General features: G+C 41.9%; 2 protein-coding genes across 3 annotated transcripts; one reads left to right on the forward strand and one right to left on the reverse strand.

Annotated features, from left to right (window-relative positions):
• Positions 1-405: 405 nt before the first annotated feature.
• COX7B (cytochrome c oxidase subunit 7B) lies at positions 406-3673 on the reverse strand. Its single transcript, XM_080624576.1, has 4 exons — positions 3604-3673; positions 2643-2994; positions 1159-1283; positions 406-605 (listed from the first exon to the last, which is right to left on the reverse strand). The coding sequence occupies exons 2-4, from the start codon at positions 2677-2679 to the stop codon at positions 531-533; spliced, it is 237 nt and encodes a 78-aa protein (XP_080480702.1). The 5' UTR covers positions 2680-2994; positions 3604-3673; the 3' UTR covers positions 406-530.
• On the forward strand, positions 1712-15339 carry MAGT1 (magnesium transporter 1). 2 transcript variants are annotated; one of them, XM_080624575.1, is made up of 10 exons: positions 1712-1716; positions 5111-5280; positions 6161-6278; positions 7133-7273; positions 7746-7886; positions 8473-8562; positions 10300-10363; positions 12352-12426; positions 12890-12980; positions 13899-15339. In XM_080624575.1, the coding sequence occupies exons 2-10, from the start codon at positions 5111-5113 to the stop codon at positions 13912-13914; spliced, it is 906 nt and encodes a 301-aa protein (XP_080480701.1). In that variant the 5' UTR covers positions 1712-1716; the 3' UTR covers positions 13915-15339. The 2 variants fall into 2 exon arrangements, with proteins under 2 accessions (XP_080480701.1, XP_080480700.1); XM_080624574.1 differs by lacking the exon at positions 1712-1716 and adding an exon at positions 3826-3982.
• The last annotated feature ends 1399 nt before the right edge of the window (positions 15340-16738 follow it).

Here is a 16738-nt window from a genome sequence, read left to right on the forward strand (position 1 = left end):
GGACAGAAGGATTCATCGGAAAAAGCAATGTACACTGCCAGAAACATCACTTCTCTAAGTGCAAGAACGCTGCTGGCTTATGTGACTCTTAAGCTCCCAAAGGCCTCAGGAGCAACTTATCTGAAGGGTGACTCAGGAGATGAAAATATTTCTGTGGAAAAAGAATGGGATCTTGGCTTTATCATTCACTGCGCAGCTGAAAGGAGAGGTGATGTGAACTCAGCAGTGGAAGCATGCCTGAGGCCAGGTGAAGTGGACAACCATATGATGTTTTCTTGTCCATTATCCACTAGTGACCTTCACAGGAACAATTGGAGCTACCTAAACCATGATTTAACTCTATTGAGTTTCTACACTATTATGTTTCAGCACACACAGAGCACAGCAGAAACTCAAGAGCCAGGCAGGTTTCTAGGTATGTTTATTAAACCAGGAATGCCCCTGCACAAGTAGTAATCAGAGAACAAACACCATTATGTGATCGTTTCTTCAGTGAAAGTTAGAGCAGTTCATTACATGCAGAGAGTTCATTACTGCCTCCATTCTTTTGGAGTGACTCTGCCCACAGGTGACAAGCCCCACTCAATACCAAGTCCTGTAAGCACCTGCAGGAGGATAAAAACCAGCATTATTAACTTTGAAATCAAAGAAACCTTCAGATAGAGGGCTGTTTCTATTGTTTTCAGCATAGATTTCTTGTATTAGAACATGAAATCTTCTAACAAAGCAAGTGAAATTTATATTGAGTAATACTTAAATACTTCAGTTTTCTATTTAGAAACATCTAGCTTTAAAACAAAATCTGGAACATAAAGCCCCATCACCATACAATTATTTTCATCTAGGATTTTTTTCTGATAAAAGCTCTACCCATGTAGCTTAGAAATCCCAAGTTAAATGGAGAACACTTGTGTTTCTACTATGGTTTAAAATCAAGCAATAGACTGACACAGACATTCATGAAACATCTCAAAATCGAAATAGGAAGTAACACAACTTTTATCTCTATCACATTAAAATATTAACCATTAACTTACATAAAAAACTCCTAAATTCTGACCATGTAAGTTATTTCAAACAAGGAAGCCCTTCTGAAACTCAATCACTTCCGATTTTACAGGTGCAACCACGACAGAGTGGTGAAAAAAGGGCACTTACGTATCCCCAGACAGCAGTAAAAACAACGGCTCCACCAATGAGCACCAGGTTTCCGTGTTTATCATGGAAGTCAGGCTCATGTTTGCGATGAGCTTGTCTGACTGCAGTCTGCCGAATGCCTCGAGCTAAGGAATGTTGAAGAGAAGTACAGGAATCAACTAAAATATACATCCAAGCCATGCACATTCCTCATCTCCCACCACCAGAGCCAAGTGGAAGCACTGAAAGACTTTAAGAAAAGCTGAAAAAGAAATTAATCTTTTGGACTTGGAGCTTTGGAATGATTCCAAACCATGGGATATACAGAAAGCCTTGCACTGCATTTCATCTGTCCCGGTTTCTCTCTGGAAAGTTATTTCTGAATCCTCCAAGTTACTTTTTCCATTAATATGCTTGCTTTGGGCCCTCAGTGTAGATGTTCAAGTACACTTTAAAGAATTAATACATATTTTTTTGTTTTCTTAGTACTTAAAAGTTTCAGATTTCTGTAGGTACCTATCTGTATTGTCAACATGTGTACCTGATGTAAGCATCTTCAGGATGAAGCTCACCATCAAAGTAAGGAGTTAAGGATTGTGGATATATGGACCCTTCTCATTCCTTCATGATTTTTGAAGGGAGGTGAGGGAGATGAAGAAACAAGCAGCAATAATGGTGGAACTTAATTAATAAGTTCAGTAATATAGTTAATATATATGTTACAGTTAATATATAAGTAATATGGTTAAGTAATATAGAACAAAGTACAGGAGGCTATCTGCAGGTCACAGAGGGTATGATGTACATTATAAAAGGTACATTTATCAAGGAGAAAACAGTGAAGACTCAAACCACCAGCTTCAACACACAAAGCCTGTTTGGTGGTTTTGTGCTGCATTTGGTGAGACAGGGATCTGTGCATAGAGACATTACAAAACACAATCTCTAGTTTCAGGTCAGGGGTTCACATTTACCCAACATGACTAGGTAAGACGATGGCAATACCCATCATGTTCTGTGAAGCTGAACAAGGTAGGATTTTTAAACGGAAAAAAAGAAGTTTAATTATCTACCAAGAGAAACACTGCTGAGGAGGTTTATTTTAGGTGCAAACTAAGCACATCATGAACCAGAACCAGATTTGGGTTAAGCGCTGGGGAATCTGTCCCTGAAGAGGCGACTTTACCCTTGAGTCTAAGGGCCGGTCCCTCACTACACCTTGTCACCTCAGGTTACCAGACCTCGCTGTGCCTTTAGTAACTATGAAAGAGGAAAAGCACCGAGGAAGGCAACCCCAGGTCAGCTCAAATGAAAGCAATTAGGGGATAAAAGAGGCAGAAAGAAAGAAAACAATAACCAGCAGACAAGGACGGCAAGAGCCGCTCTCACGACCGTCACAATCGAGGGACAATCCTCACAGGGACGACCCCCGGGGGAGACCCCCCTGAAGAAAACCCCCGCCCCCGCTTAACACCCCCAGGGCTTCAGTCCTCCTCCTGGCTTACCGGTGAGGTTGAGGGCAGCCCGAGCCACAGGGAACATGGTGAGGAGCGGGGCAGGAGCCGCGCCGGGACTCGGGTACCCTTGGCGAGCGGTGAAAAACAAAATGGTCGCGCCGGAAGTGGCCGCTGGGTCGCGCCGCGAGCGGAGCCCTGTGGGTAACGGGGCCGCGCAGCGCCGGCGGGAAAGGCGCCTCCCCGCGACGGCTGAGGAGCGGAGAGGGGGGAGCTCGGCAGCAGGGAGGATCCGGGGGTTCTCGCCTCCTCTCCGGTTTACAGGATCGGAAGCGCTACCACCGACAGGCTGGAGAGGGGAGCGGCGGCCATTAGAAAAGCACTAAGAGGCTCCCGGCAGCACCTGCAATCGCAGTGTCAGGATGGCCGAGTGGTCTAAGGCGCCAGACTCAAGGCGTTGTAAGCCTTCCCATGGCAGGTTTGGGTATTCTGGTCTCCGTATGGAGGCGTGGGTTCGAATCCCACTTCTGACACCACTTTTTTTTTTTCCCCCCACTCCCTTTTCTCTGTGAATTCAAACTCATAAAAAAGAGGAATTGCCGAAATCGGACATTTTAGCGCAAACAGAACCTGCAGCGAGGCGCGCGGCACCAGAAACCATTTCCACAGTGCGCCCGAATAGAGAAACAAAGCAGAAGTTTGGTCTCGATGTTCTTAAAGGCGATTTCCAAACTAGTTGATTCCATGATTCTACGACCGCGTTTTTCTGTGGCGATTTAAAGCCCGTAAAACCGGCTACTTTCCCAAGTGCGCTTAGCGTTTTAACAATCATTCTAACGCACAGCCCAACAACACACGAGTATGACACGAAGCAAGCGTACACCTCTGGGTAGCTACTGAGTTCTTCGCAGCGTTGCAGCCTCCCTCCCCGGGGTACCCCTGGCAGCCCGAGCACCCTGCGGCTCTGTTGCAGAGTTCTATAGCCGCAGGCGCTGAGTGAAGCCCGGGGTACCTTTAAAGCGAGGGGCGGCCGCGCACCCTCCTGGAGGCGGGCACCGAGGCGAGCAACTCACTGGCCGCCGCCGCCGTCATCTCCCGAAGGTGCCGCCTTCCCTCCGCGCTCCACCAATCAAGCGGCTCCAGCTTGCCTCCCTCCTATGGGCTAGCGGCAACCCGCGCTGCTCACAGGCTCAACGAATCGGAGACCGGCAGCGAGCCGCAGGCCGGCACCTCCGCCAATAGGAACTGTACAGGCGGGGCCGCGCTGCCGGCGTCCGCCAATGGGCGCGAAGCGGTAGAGTGGGGCGGTCATGGCGGCGTTGCCGGTGTTGGCGCTGCTGTTCCTGCTATGCTGGGGCGGGCCGCAAGCCGCCGGGCAGAAACGGAAGGAGGTGAGGTACCGCCGGGCCGCGGCCGCTGCTCGCACCGGGACGGGCTGGTCCGCGGTGGGCTCCAGCCTGCGCCTAGCGCTGGGGACGCTGAGGGCAGGGCAGGCCCTGAGCCCTGCCTGGGGAGTGGCGGCTCCGGGCCGAGGCTGAGGGGAGCCCGCGGGTGCGCCTGGGGACCGGGCAGAGCTGGTGACTCTTGAACTCGTACGGTTCTAAGGCGCTGTTTGTTGTCGAGTGCCGTTAGCTGCAGACCTGTCCTTGTAAAAGGCACTGGAGGAGCGTCGCCTTCCTGCCGCGTGGAGGGCGCCGGTGGACTGTCACCCGCTGTGGTGGCGGCGGTCCGTGATTGTAATCGCAAAGGTTCCCCTTACTGCCGCACACCTGACCCCAAGGGTTGGAAAAAGGCCGCCTGTATATACTGGTGTCGGTTGTCAGTCAAAGACGAGTAGTTTAATATTTACCCTGAAGTATTTACCTGAAAAAGGGTGTTACTAAGAACTAGGGAAGAAGTTTATGCTAAGTATAATATTTAGAGGATTATCACTTACCTAATGCTTGTTTGTATAATGTTATAGGAGTGTTTGGCTCATTGTTAAAGACGAGCTTAGTGTTGAGCACTCCTGAGTTCAAATGTGGACTGAAGCCAGGTTTTTCCAGCAGTGCTGGAAATTAAATGTTGAGCTCGCTCTCAGAGTGCTTCCATCTCCGGTGCATATGTTTGTTGTATGATAACAGTGATCCCGTTGCCACCAGGTTTTGAAAGCTGCATCAGAGTGTGATGCTCAGTACCAAATCAATACTGTGGAGTGATCTGGGCAGTTTGTGCCTCTGAAAGAACAGGCTGAGCTGACAGTCTTTATGTGTGATACTGAGTGCTTAAAGGCAAAGAGCTGGAAGTGCATGCGTTAGCAAGTGGTTAGAGTAAGGGAACTTAACGTGACTGCCACAACAATCTATAAATGCCTTTAGGAATGAATGAAGCATCACATCCTGAGGTTGGTGTTCTTATGAAATCCAGTGCAAATGTTTGTTATGTCGATCTATAAACCTTCAAGGTTGTACTATGAGACTACAAACCCCCCCTCCCCAACCCAACAGAACCCAACGGTGTTTCTCTGCCTTTGCTTTCAGATGGTGTTATCAGAAAAAGTGAACCAGCTGATGGAATGGGCCAGTAAAAGATCCGTTATCCGCATGAATGGAGACAAATTTCGGCGTTTTGTGAAGGCACCACCCAGAAATTACTCGGTGATTGTGATGTTCACTGCTCTCCAGCCTCACAGACAGTGTGTTGTGTGCAAGTATGGGCTCCATTTAGTCCTACATTAGAACTTGAAAGTCATCTTATGCTTTGTCAGAATTAACTGAAGTGTAGGATAAAACTTTCATGTACATGGGAGGAATATACTACACTAGACATTTATGGTAGGATTATCTTTGCAATCCAATGTGTGGGAATATACGAGTAGTATGTATGTGAGAAAACAACATAGTCATGAATTATTTATCTCCCTCCTAAGTAATTGCTGCTTTGCAGAAACAATATTCACACTGCTAGGCTTCTGGAGGAGGAAAGGGAGGGTGAAAACTCAATTCCTCTGACATGAGCTGCTGGAGAAATGGTTGTAGAATTACTGCTGGCCACGCAGCCTCAAAGTTGCTCTTAATGAAGATGTTGATTTGCACTTACTTAAGGATCCAGCATAGTATAATTGTAAATAACCATATTATGGCTTTCATGTGTTAATCTGGAGGTGGCAGAGGTCTGTAAAAGATTACTTTTATAGCTAGTCAATTGAAATTAATTGGTTTCTCATCCTCTGACCTGGAGAAGAGAGCACATCTCTGCTCATCGAAATGATGTGCTCTCTGGACTAGCTCTGTGGACTAGCAAATGATGAGCTGCTGGGTTCCATTTCATTTAGAAATTACCACTGCTTGTGTTCGTGGACTCAACAAAAACTTGCTCTTGCATTTAGAAAATCAGTGGTGCCAAATGCTTTGCTTTATCGTTAGATGAGTCTCTGGCCTTAAACCTTTTCTTTACCACTAGCAAGTGAATATAAGGGTATGGGTGATGCACCCATGAATGGGGTGGGTGGCTACAGCTCCGTCACCTGCTTTATAACTTGTGTTGTGAACAGACATATGATGCAGCCTCTCACTTGATGTGTTTTACAGGCAAGCTGATGAGGAATACCAGATTCTGGCAAACTCCTGGCGATATTCCAGTGCATTTACCAATAAGATTTTTTTTGCCATGGTAGATTTTGATGAAGGCTCAGATGTGTTTCAGATGGTAATGTCATCTTGCTCTTCTATTGACACTGTGTAACCAGAGTTATCAAATTGTAGTGTAGATCACATTAATTCATTAAAGTTCATTATAGTTTTGCAAACCTTAACTCTTGTTTTTAAGAGATTATTAATCCTGTTTAAAACCTACACAATTTAGGCAATGATGCTTTATTAAATGGAAGTTTTGGGACTGGAGAAGTGGAGAGGGTTGTCTTCTTATTCCTGTTAAAGTTTCCCGAAGTGTTATATCAAAAATTCATTCATCAAGTTATGGCCTTTATAGATTATTGTGCATATTCCTATTGTGCAGATTTCTCTCCCACAGGTAGTATTTAGAGAAGAAACAAGTTAAAAAACCTGAAATGCTATGGGAAAAGCAGTGTTAGGAAAAGCTAGACCTGTATTTTGTAAGCAACTACGTTTACCTGTTATAATCTCCTCTTAACTGGTCTGAATCTTTTGATCAGTAGCTATAGATCTGAGTGCTACCAAGGAAATGTCAATCGCTTTTAGAAAGCACACTCAATTGTGTTTCAAAATACAAAATAGCCTATTCAGAAGTAACAATTTATTTCTAAGACATCCAGAACAGCTAGTGACTGAGCTAAAAGAAGACAGCATGGAGCACAAAAGGGAAACAGCAGGAATGTATTGAGTACTTTCAAGAAATACAGGAATGCTACTGTGTGCTGCCGTTACTCTTTTTTTAAGTCATTGTCAGTGAAATCTGTTTACTGAATAGTTACTTTTTCAGATTGATCTAGTGACGATGTGTCAGGATATAAATGGAATAGAATTGTGTTACTAAAGAGACCTTTCATGGTGCTGTATCTTCTGTGAATTTTCTAACTACAGCTAAACATGAACTCTGCTCCAACCTTCATTAACTTCCCTGCTAAAGGGAAGCCGAAACGGGGTGACACGTATGAACTTCAGGTGCGGGGCTTTGCAGCTGAGCAGCTCTCTCGCTGGGTGGCTGACAGAACTGATGTCAATGTAAGTATGGACAGCCTTTCACCATCACCACCTCTGCAGCACTCCTTTGCTATGTAATTCCAGTTATGAAATATGTCTGTGACTGTGGCTAACAATCTACTCTTAGATACTCTAAAAAGTTCTTGTCTACAAAATCTAGTTTTGAGCTCATGACTGCATCTTTAAGTTTCCTTACATTCTGCATTCTAATATTTGTGTAATTCTTTATTAGATATGATGGTAAAACTCATCTTCTTATTTCTCCCTTTTCCTTTCTTCTGTAAGCAAAACTGTCTTTAAATTATTAAATAGGTAAAGGTGTATGAAACTGAAGTTACAGTGGCAGGGGAGGAAGCACTACTTACTTCCCAATTCAGAATTATTATCTATTACTATTATGTGTGTGTTGATATTGAGAAATTTTGTTGGCAGAAGTGTGGATATAATGTATAATCTCAATAAGAGAAGATAATTTACCTTATTTTCACTTCAGATTCGTGTGATAAGGCCACCAAACTATGCCGGGCCGTTGATGTTAGGACTGCTGCTGGCTGTCATCAGTGGTCTCGTGTATTTACGTGGAAGCAACCTGGACTTCCTGTACAACAAAACTGGCTGGGCATTTGTTGCTTTGGTGAGTGATTGTAACCCCTGGCTGCCTGTTGGCATGAGTTCTGTAGCAATTCAAGTCTTAAAAAGCTTTTGTATTTAAAGATGCCTAAACCTGGTAGAGAAAAATGAGGTGTATTTTGTTCTACTTTTTGGTAGTTTAATATTATTTGATCTTGATCTTTTCAGCCCAGTTAATACTTGATTGGATGCCTTTTATACAAATAAAATGCAGGACAATGCTTAGCCTAAGATTGTATTCCAGTGCATTTTGGTATGAAATGGAAAGAAATTGGGTAAAGACCCCAAATAATAATGATAATAAATCTTCGGTAATGGGTTCAAACTTAAACAGAGGAAGTTTAGATTGAATATAAGGCAGAAGTTCTTTACTGTGAGGGTGGTGAGGCACTGGAGTGGGTTGCCCAAGGAAGTTGTGAATGCTCCATCCCTGGTGGTGTTCAGGGCCAGGCTGGACAGAGCCTTGGGTGACATGGTTTAGTGTGAGGTGTCCCTGGCCATGGCAGGGGGGTTGGAACTGGATGATCTTAAGGTCCTTTCCAACCCTGGCTATTCTATGAGTCTATGAGTATTTCTTCTTTCCTTTTCAGTGCTTTGTGTTAGCCATGACATCAGGTCAGATGTGGAACCACATCAGAGGCCCACCCTATGCTCATAAGAATCCTCATACAGGGCAAATGGTGAGTCTTCATTTTCTTTTCTACATTTCTGTTGTATTTCTGCAGGATGAGGCTGAAAACAGGCAAGTCAGAGTGCAAATCCAGATTTGCAAATCCAGCAAATTCTTGGCTGCGTTTGTTTCTATGTCAGTGAGGCGAACCTCTCCTGCAGTGAGCAAGGCAAAGCAGAGATGTGCTGATTAGTTCAGAGAGGATCTATCTTCTCCTCCTGTATACCTGTAAAAGAGAGGTGTGTGGAAACTTCAATTATTCCAGTAATCACAGAAAGCTAAGAAGGTACTAAAATAGTGCTGGAGGGTAAAGAGGACAGAATACAGAGTAACCAAAAGTATTTACTAACAAGTTGTTTGGATGCAGGAGTTCCACCCCTTGCTTTACAACCTAAGCATTTCCTGTTGTTCTCCATCTCTCCAAAGGCAAAGATATGTTTTGGAGGAAGCATAATGACAGTGCTTTTTTGGCTTAGGTTCTGAGGGTAGATAATTTTTAAATTACCTGATCTCTTCCATTTCTCTGACCTCGTATGCATCTTTTAACCATTCCTATTTGTTTTCATGTTTTCTTTTCAGCATTTATTTACCTGAGACATGTGCCTTCCTCTTTCTTGTCCATATATTGATCTCTAGCGATGAAGAGACATGATAGTTCTAAATTGCTGACAGCAAAATAAAGTTGTTTGAGTCTCATATGCTAAACTGTCCTATTGCTGAGGCAACTTAATGTTTAATCTGGCCTCTTTAGCTCATACCCCCTCTAATGACATCCATATAAAACATCTTTCTTTGAGAGTCTTGAGGTAAATTATTGTCTAGTGACTGTAGTCTTATGAAGTCTCATTCCTGGTAGAAATAATTTTAACATTACTTGGAATATACTGATCTGTACATAATGAAGAATGTGAAACACTGTAAAACCAATCAGAATGTATGGAGAGCATTGCATCTGTCAAGGTGCTTACACATGACATCCTGGCTTTTCTCATGGATTTTACTCAGAAGGGAATTAATCTGGTGAAATGTCCTTTCATGCCCAGTTAGGTGGGTCAGGACCTCTATATTCCATAAAACGTGCATCTGCTTCTCAGGCATTCAGAAATGGTATTCTTTCACAAATTGCAAATTTTCTGTTAAGCCAGTTGGTTAGTGAACTATTAATGTGAATAAAACCAAACCTGCTTACTGAGCGCTAGGGCTCATGTTTTAAATGTTTTCTTCAAATGCTTCCTTTTATTTCTTCTGTTTACATGATTCCTAAGCCTTTCTGAGACTGAGGAATGCTATTGGTAGCGATGTTCTTTTTCCTGGTATGCCATGAAAAAGGTTTCAAATACTTGGAGCCAAGTGAGTAGGGTTTGCATACAGATTGAAGAGAATGACCCTAAGAATCCAAGTCAGGGAATGGATCAGACTTGGATCACAGTGGGTGCAGGAGGGTGTGATTATGGCATTTTGCTCTGCTGAACAGGGGATCTGGACCATGTGGGTTGTAGCTACACTTGCCCTTACAATCTGAATGGTACTTTGAGCTGATTGTGCCTGTTAGTAGCAGAAGGATTTTTAATGCTGACACAGCTCCCCCAAATCAACGGTCAACAGATGAAATTGCTCATGTTCCAGCTTCTGTTCGTCTCCAGAAAGAGACAGCGCAGCACCCAGTTCCAAGCTCTGTAGCTGTTGTTAATCATGTCAGAGTCGACTCCAGCCTTTTCTAAATTCAGTTACTCTTTGTCTCTTACAGAGCTATATCCATGGAAGCAGCCAAGCCCAATTTGTGGCAGAAACACACATTGTTCTTCTGTTTAGTATCCTTCCTACTGAGAAGCACGTGATTGGTGATGAGTTTTCTGTTAGCTTATGCTGCTGCCTTCTCTATGAGTGTGCTTTGTCAAGGCTTGAAGCTGCCACCTGATACAGATTCAGAAGCTTGCTGAGTTGACAGCTATGCTTTTTATATGCCAGTGATCTTTAAGTTGAATAGAAAAATGTTTACTGCTTTCTCATCACTTTCTTCCTTGCTTAATGACTACTGAATACAGGGTTAAAGATGTGGATCTCTGGAATCGTAAGATTCTTCAGGATAGCCCCTGTTCTCTGTGCATGTCTCTTATCTTTCCAATCTCACTTACTTAGTTCTTGCTTTGGTGTTGAATTCCTTCCTCTGTTACTGATCTTTCTTTTATTTCTTTGCTTACCTTCTTTTCTTTAATCTTACCACTCATTGATGCTAACAATTCAGGACTTTTTCCGTGCCAGTATTATGCCATCAAGAAAAGCAAGTGGAAAATTGCAGGTTGAGAGCTTTTGCCTTTCTCCTTTGTATAAAACTGTTTCCTTGGAGTCATAAGAACACTCTAAAATTCAGTGTTCTTTTCTTCTGTTCCCACATGTGTGTTTTTGATCCATCACCTGTAACTTGACTCATCTCTGACTCAAGCTTTTCTTGTCCCATCACCTGTGTCAGCCTGTGCATTCTTCTATCTTTTATTCAGGACTTTTTAATTTTACTTAATGTTTTTTTCTTGCAGCTGCGCAGTGCCAAGCGGTCACATTTTGCAGTACACAGGCACACAGAGCAGCAGACTTACTACAGGCACATCATTTCAAACCTTCACCCAAACTACCTGTCCTCTTCACTGCTTGACAATAATTAACAAGTCCCTTTGGTTGCAACAAGTCTTCTTTAACAGTGACTTGTGCTGATTTCTCCTTGTTCTCTTGTTTTATCTATTCAAAATCCCAATTTCAGCAAGTGATGCATTACGATTTCTGTAATAAAATAATATAAAGTAAGCAATTGATGTTTAAATACGCTGATGTTAAAAGAACTTTACTTTCTTGCTGTATCTTCATTATCAAATATTTCTTTTTTTAACTTAAAACATCCATTTTGAGGGGAACTTCTGATCTTTTTCTAATTACTACTGTACTTCTGATGCACTCAGTCAAATTCAACCTAGAAGCTTTCTGTTGCTCTTAATTTGTGTGATTACAATCCATCACATAATGGAGCCAATCTACCCATTGCTGAAGGCATTTAAAATGGTAGAGGTTGGCCAGGTTCCTGGAGATTGAAGTCACTTTTCTCTTGTGCTGAAGGCAGACCACATCTGAAGTGAAAGGTTTCTTAATGGTCCTACTGCAGTCAATTATAAATAGTTCTCATTTCAGATGGAGAATCAATCCTGAGCATTTGTAGGGAAATGGAATGAAACCTTTACGAGTTATGTCTTTTGTTCCACTGGATCCACTGCTTTGCTGGGTTTCCTTCTCTGCAAATATCTGGCAGACAATGTCTGAAAATTGTGCTTCCTTAACTGTACAAGCTTTATTTTTGTTTTAATTGAAGAGTTCTAAGACTGAAATATTGCTGCTAAGCTTGAAATATGTAAAGCTTAAATACTGCATGCATTTATTCATTCTATTAGCTGAGCAAAATACAGAAGTTGAATTTTGGGGAGTTTCCAGAGAAGCAGAGCAGCAGTAGGAGTGGACTGAGCTCTCTGGGAAGGAATTCTGTTTCATTACAAGCTGAGATAACGCATGTATGGTTTTAATTTTGTGTCAAGATCTACTACACCTTCCAGTTTATGTTTTAATCTTTGTGTATATTTCCCCTTAAAATTTGTCCTGATGAATGCCTTTCAGTTGCTGCTTTGGGGGAAGTCTTTAGTTTTTCCAGTGAGTTTTAATCTCTGAGTATGATGTGGGAGCTGAATTTATGAGATTTGGAGTGAGTGTATTATGTTGAGTCTATTTATTTTACTGATTTAGCCTTAAACAGTGTTCATAGATGGTGGTGTTACTTTAGGAATGGTCTTCCTCCACGAAGCTGCTACTTCTGACATGGATGTGGGGAAAAGAAAAAGTAAGTACTGACACTTTTCTCTCAAAGACGAGGCATATTCAGTGAAGATTTGTGATACACTATTTAATAGTAATGCTTTTGCACTGTGGGTTTTTTGTACATTTCCCAGCTCTAAGCAGAAGTGAATCGCTTTGCTCTTCAGCAGCATTTGGAGTTGCTTAGCAAACTGCAGGATAAACTCAAAGTCCTTTTGGGAGATGGAGAGGTATAAAGATGCTTTGTAGCATTTTTCTAGTAGGGGAGAGAAGGGACTTACTTTCTCTTACAGCAATGGTATAAAATTGATTTACAATAGGAATTTGAAAGAAAATGAGTGTTAATTTACTTGTTCTCAGTGACTTTAATGGAGGCCTCATCTGGCCAAACCTGTAAATATTACAGAATGCTTTTGAAAACCCCGGTTGCTGTGGTGTTTTCAGGACAGCTGTCACAAGAACTGAATCCTGTTCTGCATCTCTTGCAGTTATGTGTATTGCTGGTATTGGCTTGGTGGTGGTGTTCTTCAGCTGGTTGCTGTCTGTCTTCAGATCTAAGTACCATGGCTACCCATACAGGTATGTCTCTTCTGCTGCTTCAGTCATTGTTTTCCTGTGCATTAAAGATCTATGGTAGTTTTCTTTTCATGCCATTACATACTATGGAATATTTCTGTTTTCATAGTGACATCTGAGCCAATTTATACTGAAAGCAAGTATCTCCCCCACTCTACTTTTCCTCCATGTTTATACATATTGTTTATTAGTCCTTACTTGTAAGAACAAGGAGGATGGCTGATGCTTTAAAGCTGCATACATTTTAGGATTGTGTCTGTAAAGAGTCTAACACTATCAATTGACTGTTTAATATATATATGGTTGGTATAGATATCTTCTGTGGTTTTATTAGGTTTTATGCATTTTGAAGAAATAAATATATGTTGAAGGATCAGCTTCTAACCATAGAATCGGAGAATCAGCTAGGTTGGAAAAGACCTTTAATATCATGAAGTCCAACTGTTACCCTAGAACTGACAAGGCTACCACTAAACCATGTCACATCTCAGCTTCGACAGAGTTTGCTTTGTCTGGAAGGCTGATCCCAATGGCAACTTTATCCCCTTTCTATGAGAAATCAGTTCTTATTTACAAATATCTAAATAATAAAACTGGTTTTCATAAAGACTTTTCTCAAGACCATGAGAGAGCTGAACTATTCCCTGTTTAATAACTCATCGGCTTTTATTCTGGTCTGTTCAATGGTCTTACGTAGTTCTGCTAACTTTGTTGTAGGTAAGATGTAGTTATCTTTGCTTTTGAGTTACTAGAAGATGCTTTTAAGCAACTTTTCCACAGCTGCTTATGTCATAGCGGCATCAGGCCCAGTTTCTCATTCTGGTTTTCTTGGCATATATGAAAGCTAAGTGGAATGTTGCACATCTTCTGTGTGTTATTAATTTCTTATTAATGAGAATGTTTGTTACTTTGTTCCTGCAGTTTCCTAATGAGTTAAGGGATTCCAGAAGCTGTAACATCAGAAAGGTGGCAACTCTGAAACGTCATATAATGGAATGGAAGAGCTAAATATGTATGGTTCGTGCTACCTCTCTTTATACTGAATGAGATAGTTGAACACTGAACCAAAGACATGCAGTGCCTTACATGTAACAAGCAATTTGCTCTGAAGGACACAGAGTATTAAGATGCAATCTGTTTTCATAAGCTTTATGTCTTCTTAAACAACTCTACTTCTAGTGAAATTCAGAATTTAATGCTTAGAACTACATTTTCATAGACTAACTAGAAACAGTACTTTAAATTCTATTGGGTGACTTGTTCTCCATATGTTTCTTTTTCCCTTATCACTTCATTTCCTGTCTGTGCATAGCAGGTGACAACAGTGTCTCTGTTACGCTTTTTCATGGCTGAGAAAACATCTTAATGTACCTGGAAATCTTTTCCTTTGGTCTGTGTGCAACCCTTGGAGCATACTCCAGATTCCCATGTGGAACATGCATATCCTAGAGCTGTATCTCATTTTTGAGAAGAGTACTTACCTGCTGTATGATGCAAGAGGTTGTTTCACAGATTCTGATTCACAGAATTTTCAGCAGCCAGAACCGAGTTAATTCAATTATTCATTAAAAACTTTCTTTGCCAGATGCTGAAACTGCAACATTTCGGTTGCAAACATTGGCTCTGAGCCAAAGCAAAATATTCTTATACTGAGCAACATTCACACTCTCAAAAATACAACCCAGACCTCCAAAGGCAGCTAACTCTGTAGCCTGAGTTAAAAGTTGCCAACTGGCTCTCAAGTTCCTGCTCAGAGCCATGACAAGCCAACAGGTATCAGATTTTTGTTATCTTCTCTGAGATTTTATCCTTGGAGAGGATGTGGGAGTGGGCAGAGGTATCTAATCCCAGGATAAATACTGTTACTCCCAGAAAGATTTGTTCGCCTTACAGTCGAATGTATGTGCTTTTTGCTCTCTCCTTTTGTTCTCTCGTCTCACAAAAGTACTTTGCCTTAAGGAGTCTTGAGTGGAAGACACAGTGCCTCAGCCCAAACTGTAGTGCAGTTCAGCACTTGTACTGCAAGAAATCTTACAACCTGATCAGTAATACTTCCTTCTGTAGGCTGTGGTGCCCTTGGAGGTTACTAGTCAGAGGAAAACATGATGAGACTTTTATCTCCTGCTTCTGCCTCTCCCCTCTCTGAAGGGGTTACAGAATTTGGGCGCTTTAGATTGAATCTGGGGAAGGACTAGATCCTTCAAAGTAGAATGTTATTCTTACGCAGTTTTGCTGCATTAACACACATCTCAAGTGCCTTAACTTCACTAATGTAGTTGTGTGATGTTTCAACTTGTTGAGATGCGTTTTTCTGTGCCATACAGAATGGCAAGCCTTAGTGGGGTGGAGAAATTGTGTGCCTGGATGCATTTTGGATAAGTTTCAATAAAATTTTTTAGTCTAATCCATGCTCCTGTGTCTTTTGAACTTCAACATAAACCAAATCAACTTATTTTATTCCATTATTGCTTCAATGTGTTGTTAAGATGGTCTGTATATAGTAAGTAATCAGAAGCAAACTGGATCGTTAGCATATATATATGTTTATTCAGGAAATGGCTACATGAGAAGATCTCTAGTATTGACAACTTGCAGCATAAAAATGGCATGGTTTTTACTTGCTTCAACAGCTGTCCTGAGGTGAAAATCTTGGCTTCCTGGAGTCTTAGACATGTCAACTAATAGTGTGTCTGCAGTTGGAATCTGGTTAGCACTACAGATTTGACCAGAACAACTCTGGGTTGCTGTATCTCCTGCTTGTTTTCCTGCCCTGATGGTACAATGCTTCCAATAAACTTTTAACTTGGTTTTACTTAAGTCATTAGCAGTGCAGGTGAAGGTGGCTTTACAGTCTCATTCTAAAATAATGGGTTTTATTTAAACTTTCAGAGTTGCTTCTGATTTTTCTGAAATGGTGCATATTTTTTTTTCTATCCTAAAAAGCATCTGATCACCTATGGACTCTAAACATCACACTGGTGGATGGTGGAAACATATTGGCCTTCCACTGAAGGTGGTAGGGATCTTGAGAGTTCTGATTTTTCCTCCTTCTTCCATACTGATACATGAAATGACAATAACGCTTGCTTTTTCCAACAGTTTTTCTGCTCTCTAGGCTGAAACTGCAGTGCATGGTGAGGTGATAGTGGAGCAAAAGAAGATTGAGTGCTGTCAAGGACCCGTAGCAGATTTAGAAATGATGCAATTCTAGACAGGTTTGACTTGTGCAGCAGTTGAGAGGTAATGGCCAGCTATAATCAGTGCCCAAAGTGATGCTTTGGGACCATTGGCATGTGCATCTCACTAACTAGTTAGTGTAATACAGTTCTGGGCCAGTAGAACAAAGGTGGAAGAGGCAATGCATTTGAGAACTGGGATGCTAAAAAAACCCAAGGAGTTTGATGAGGCCATCTCCTTTAGAAAGTGAGTCATTAAACAGCTCAGAAGTACCATAAAAGCTTACCTTTAGAGACCACTTTTTATAATAATGAGAGGAAATCGGTGTTCTGTAGCTGGAAATGGACTGTGTGGTTTTGTTAATGTGGCTGATCTCAAAGATTGCTGCTTTTTCTGCCTTTGAGAAGGGACTGCGGTGTATTTAAAAACTACTCTGGAATAGCTAGAAATAATTCAGGGAGTTTTCTGATGAGCTAAGCACGGGGCAAGATAGTAAATCTAATTGGATTGATCGAGGTAATGGTTTGTGTTATCTGCAATTCACTGGAAGCTCCTGTCTTTAAACCGTTCTAGTGTTCAGCACG

This window comes from Psittacula echo, assembly GCF_963264785.1.
Source record: "Psittacula echo genome assembly, chromosome: 8".
In the NCBI taxonomy this organism is placed as follows: domain Eukaryota; kingdom Metazoa; phylum Chordata; class Aves; order Psittaciformes; family Psittacidae; genus Psittacula; species Psittacula echo.

Coding starts and splice junctions, on each gene's coding strand:
- COX7B (XM_080624576.1), bottom strand. CDS start 2,679: ATGTTCCCTGTGGCTCGGGCTGCCCTCAACCTCACCG. Junction 1,284..2,642: donor GGCTGCCCTCAACCTCACCG/GTAAGCCAGGAG, acceptor AACATTCCTTAG/CTCGAGGCATTCGGCAGACT. Junction 606..1,158: donor TTACTGCTGTCTGGGGATAC/GTAAGTGCCCTT, acceptor ATCCTCCTGCAG/GTGCTTACAGGACTTGGTAT.
- MAGT1 (XM_080624574.1), top strand. CDS start 3,902: ATGGCGGCGTTGCCGGTGTTGGCGCTGCTGTTCCTGCTATGCTGGGGC. Junction 5,281..6,160: donor AGACAGTGTGTTGTGTGCAA/GTATGGGCTCCA, acceptor TGTGTTTTACAG/GCAAGCTGATGAGGAATACC. Junction 6,279..7,132: donor GCTCAGATGTGTTTCAGATG/GTAATGTCATCT, acceptor TTCTAACTACAG/CTAAACATGAACTCTGCTCC.